General features: G+C 36.8%; 1 protein-coding gene across 1 annotated transcript; it reads right to left on the bottom strand.

Moving 5' to 3' along the window:
• Window positions 1-2,816: 2,816 nt before the first annotated feature.
• ZNF770 (zinc finger protein 770) lies at window positions 2,817-5,006 on the bottom strand. The gene has a single exon (XM_010191426.1). The coding sequence runs from the start codon at window positions 5,004-5,006 to the stop codon at window positions 2,817-2,819; it is 2,190 nt and encodes a 729-aa protein (XP_010189728.1).
• Between the last annotated feature and the right edge of the window lie 372 nt (window positions 5,007-5,378).

Raw genomic sequence — 5,378 nt, forward strand, 5'->3', positions numbered from 1 at the left:
ATATAAATATATAGATATATATATTGCATGTTTTGACTTTCTGCAAACATTGCAAGGACAGCACAGCAATCAAAATCATAAAATTTTAAAGTTATCCTCAGCCATATTTCCTAGATAGAAAGCAGACTGTGTGATCAGTTAGTGCTGCAGTTCCAGTATTGCATACCTTGTCTTTTTAAAAAAAAAAAGTCCATTTTTTTCTGCTGGTTTTAAAATATTTGACCCTTCTTTTATTTCACAAGGAACTACCTCAAAGCTGAATCCACACATTTTGAGAAGTTCTCCTTGGGGGAACTCAATATTAACATAGAAGGACCCATTGTTTTCCTGTTTAGAATATGGTTTGGTTCTGCACACAGTCATTAAAAACCCCAGTACTTCAGTCCTATGAGATGATCACTATGAGCCATCAGCTCACTCTAACCAAACCACAGGCACTGCCTCTGCCACCAAAGATACTTCAAAGATCGATAGCTTGAACTTGCCTTGAAGCGTTATGGAAAATGATTAACATACTAATGAACAACACAAAGTCTTATTGTTAACACTGGGAAAACCATTCCAGCGCAAATCCTCAAAGGTAGTTGGAGAATTTTACTGTGAACTTCAAAAGAGATGGGATTTCAACCGTAGATTTGTTTTCTCTCCTGACTCTTAGAAACTGCTTTACCTCTTTCTAGCTAGTTCATGCTATAATCCCCCTAAAGTCACGAATTTATACTGACACAAAACTCATAAAGGGCGAGAGAGCCCAATAAACAAAGCGGCCCTTACTGCCCTTCTGAGATCCCATGAGTTCAAAGATCACATTAGTTTCCAAATTAATCAGACAGTGACACTTCCTGCATGTGTCCATTCAGCCCTGGAAAGCAGCTTTCTGTATTACCTTTCCCTCATTTTACTCAAATTGGTATTTTCAAAACAAAGTTTAGTGTTGTCTGAACGTTACTCTCAAACATAGCATTTTTTAAAATGACTGAGTCCTTAAGAAAGATCTTATTATCTTTAAACATATTTCTATTTTATTTATATAACAAAAGATATCTGAAACAAAGCCTATCGTTCTAACATGCAAAGTCAGTTATTTTGATATGTAGTCTTGAACTTTTCTGCATATTGACAGTTACGTAGTTTCAAAACTCTAGTTTGCACTTATACAACAGAAGTACAATATAAATAAAATAGCTTATTACAAGTATTTTTAAGAGCTCTACAATACACTTTCAAAACATATTATACAGTATTCAGACTTTCAATATGAAACAATTCACATGGGGGAAAAAAACCTCACTATATAACTATAGTCATTGTTAACTTACTGAATTGGTCTGTCAGACAAAAATCACAGTAACTACAGACTCTTTCTGAGTATCTTTCCTGGTTTTGTTCTCTCTGAAAATGGGAAAGAATAACATGTATGAAAAAAAGGAAAATCTTCCTTCACCTTTCATTTCATTCATACCAAATAATACAAAGCTCATGCCACAGCAAAACCGAGGTAAATCACTTCAAAAATAAATTAAAAAAAAATAAAAAAGGATCTATTTAAAAGTGAAAAGAATGGCACATATCTTACAAATATGTTACTTTAGAAACAAGATTAAAAACTTCAGGTTTCAACTATTCAGAAGTTGCACAACAAAAGAAAACATCCTACAAGGTACTTTTTTCTGAGGGAAAGAAAACCCAACGTCACTCTTGTTCATAATGAATAAAGCTCCACTGCACTTAACACTTTTTGCCAGCCCCACAGGCAAACTGGGCAAAGCTCTCTTACCACAAAGTAGAACTACAGATTCTGTTAATACAAAATCGGAATTATTTAATTTGTGCTAAAAGTCATTTTCAGTCTCTTATATTTAATGTAAGGAGAACGTGAATTCCCGACAAAACTGCTCATCTGAGTTACCACATCTTAAAGAACATTTCTTTTACTGGTGCAATATGTAATGTAGCCAGAAGGAAAAGAGACTGGAACAGACTGTAAGTCCATTTGTAATGTTAATTTCTTGTCCTCTTTTCTTGCTAGAAAAGGCAAGGGATACACAAAGAAGTGGAAATAATGAGGTGGTGAAACGCATTAATTGATTATAAACCTTGCACTGTATACTTGTATTTTATCATAAAAAGGGAAAAGATCCAAATCCTCTTCCATCGAACTCCAAGCACATTCCACAAAGCAGGAAATTTTTTCTATTAGCTGTTCTATAATGCCACATCAACACTTTCTCTCATTAAACTTCTTCCCCTTTTATTACTTCCTTCTTTTTTTGCATCTTTTATCTAAAAGTAACTGGTTGGTTGGGTTTTTTTTAAAGTATGAAATAAATACAGCAAGTGTGCTTTGTTTGCAGCATACAGGGAACTAGAAGAAAGTAGAAGGACCATTTTTTTCTGTGTTCTGGCAATTACTTTTAATCTTTTCATTGGACAGCTGTCCAACTGGACAGTGTGATGTCACAGAGTGACTTTCATTGGACAGTGTAATGTCATAAAATACTGTATGAGAAAAGGTACAACTTTAAAAATACCTAATTCATAGAGCACTGCAGATTGCTGCAACACTACTAACACAGTAAGAATGTGTACTTATAAATTAATTTAGGAAAAGAAATGCAAAGTGCCTTTTTTATTGCATGCTTTTTTAACATTTCACATTCATCACAAATTCTATCAAGCAGACAGTTCTGAAGACAGTAAATTAACTCTTCAGGAGGTCATCTTCATAACAGAACAAGGTAATTCCCTTCAGTCAATTGTTCAGTCTAACAAGAGCCTTTTAATAATTATGCAACCAAAATTTGTAATACGTAACTTCACAGGACACTATCTGGTCTTGACAAAAACAATATATCCTCCGGTCGTTGCTCAGTGGAACTCGGCTTTAAGCTCTCTTTGAAGTGAATAAGGTGATGTCTTTTCAAATGTGGGGCCTGTCTGAAATTCTTACCACAAACTAAACATTCAAATGGCTTCTGTCCAGCATGCATTAGGTAATGTCTTTCAAGCTTAGAAGGTGATTTAAAAGTTTTAAAGCAGATACTGCATTGGTAAAGTTTGTTAACGACTTCACTTTTTTCAGTACCTTCAGAAAAGTCACGCCACCAGCGGTAACAGCTTTGTTCTGTTTCCAACAATTTCCTACGCAAATATGGCTGCTTGTTTCTACTGCTGGTGCCAAGAACCAAGTCCCCAGCCTCAATTTCAACTTTGATTTCAGCCGCTTGGTTTGACTGAATCAGCTCAAACTCTTGAAAACCAGATGCCTGTGAAGGTGTTTGAGAATAACCCGAATAACCCACAGGCTGAGACGACTTAAATTCAATGTGATCTCCCTGATGAGTGAAAAGTTTGTTCAGGTTTTCAAATTCTACCTGGCAAACAGGGCTTTTACAGGGTCTCTTTTCAGTATGGGTGAGCTGATGCCTTTTTAAGTGAGCTGACTGTCTAAATGTCTTCCCACAAACATTACAGCCAAAGGGCTTCTGTCCCGTGTGTATAAGATAATGTCTTTGAAGTTTGGATGAAGACGGAAAGATTTTTTCACATCTGTCACATTTACACACTTTGTGTCTGTTATGTATATTTTTAGCAGAAGCTGAAAAAGCACAGTGAAGTACTTCTGGATTATCAAAGAAACCATCATCAGATGAACCATAGAAAATGTCATCTTTATCACCCAGTGAATCATCGACGTTTAACACGCTTTCGCCAGTAAGCATACCTTTTAAATTCACTTCAAAGTCGTGAGGCTGCCGGTGCTCCTGCCAAGGTAATGGCACAGCAAACGTTCTCTTCATCCGACTACCAAGTACCTTGTTCATGCCAAGCTTGCTATGGCAATCCTTGAAAGGTTTAGTGCAAGCTTGCTGATCAGAACGCGGATCTCCAGCTGCAACCAGGTCAGGACTTCTAAAGTGACCTGATTTTCTTTTTTTTCTGTCAGTCAGAGAAAAATCTGTTGCCTTTCCTCCAGAACGCTTCAGCTTCATCAGGATCTTATTTTTCATGCCGACTGTGTGGCTGCACACCGTTGTACCGTTATTTGAACTTCTGCCATCTCTCAGATAACATTTGTGCAAACTCAGAATCTGTTCTGTTTCAAAACACTGCTCACAGGCTGGACACTGAAAGGGTACAACATAAATTGAGTGAACATCACGTGGGTCCTTCTCCTGCGATCTGGAAGTGTCAGCATTCTCAAAAATATCCCTCTTTCCTTCCAACAGGTTCTGTGGTCTGCGATATTTTAAAGTCTTTGCTTTGTATACAATACTAGGGAAAGTCTTATTTCTGGCATGGAGCTGTTTGTGCTTCATGAGTTTGCTCTGTATTTTAAACCCCTTCTGACAAAAGCAGCACTGAAAAGGTCTCTCTTTTGTGTGCGTGAGTTGATGGATTTTCAAGTGTGTTGACTGTCTGAAAGATTTACCACATGAAGAACACTTAAAAGGTTTCTGGCCAGTGTGAATAAGGAAGTGTCTTTCCAGCTTAGATCTTGATGGAAATGTCTTGTTACACGATTCACAAGCGTGAGTTTTCTTTCTCCTCCTGGCACCATGCAGATGATCTGCCTTCAGGCACCGATGCAGCATCCGCCTCTCTTCAGTTGTAAAAGATTTCCAGCACACAGAGCACCGAAATACGCCACAACTGACCTTGTCTTGCTCAGAACTCACTGACTCTTCTGCTTGCTTGGTATAATTCTCGTAATTTTCATTATGAAGCTGCTGATGCTTTAAGAAAGTGATTAAGTTTTTGAAGTTTCTATAACAAACAATACACTTAAAAGGCAGATTATGGGTTAACTGATGCCTCTCCAGGTGGACTAGCTGCCTAAATGTTTTATGGCATACATGACATTCAAACGGCTTTTGACCAGTATGTATCAGATAATGCCTAGCTAATTTTGATGGAGTTTCAAATGGTTTATAGCAAATGTCACAAATATATGGTTTTTTCTTGGGTATCCTGTCAGCTGTTACACACTGCTGAACTTTCATCATTTTTGAAAAGCAATTACACCTCGCCTACTGTTAGTTTCTTCAGACAGGTATTTCAAGTAGAATTGTCAATTGCATGTTAAGATGGAAGGCTGTAGAAGCAGCAAATTTTCTTAGGAGAGATATTCTTAAATCCCACAGGTCCTTAAAATAAGAAAGAGTATTATTTTAGCCTATATTAATACATAGGTGTCTCTAAGTTTGTCTATAATTTTCTACATGAGACCAAAAGCATCTAGATCAGAATACTCCTGATTTAACTTAGCTTAAGATGCTTTACTCACAAGAGTAATCACTCATTACATTACATGATACAGAAAAACTAGACTACTCTCCAGAAGACACAAACAAGTTTAAGTCATCTGTGCTGTAAAC

This window comes from Mesitornis unicolor, unplaced genomic scaffold (assembly GCF_000695765.1).
Source record: "Mesitornis unicolor isolate BGI_N332 unplaced genomic scaffold, ASM69576v1 scaffold19689, whole genome shotgun sequence".
In the NCBI taxonomy this organism is placed as follows: Eukaryota; Metazoa; Chordata; class Aves; order Mesitornithiformes; family Mesitornithidae; genus Mesitornis; species Mesitornis unicolor.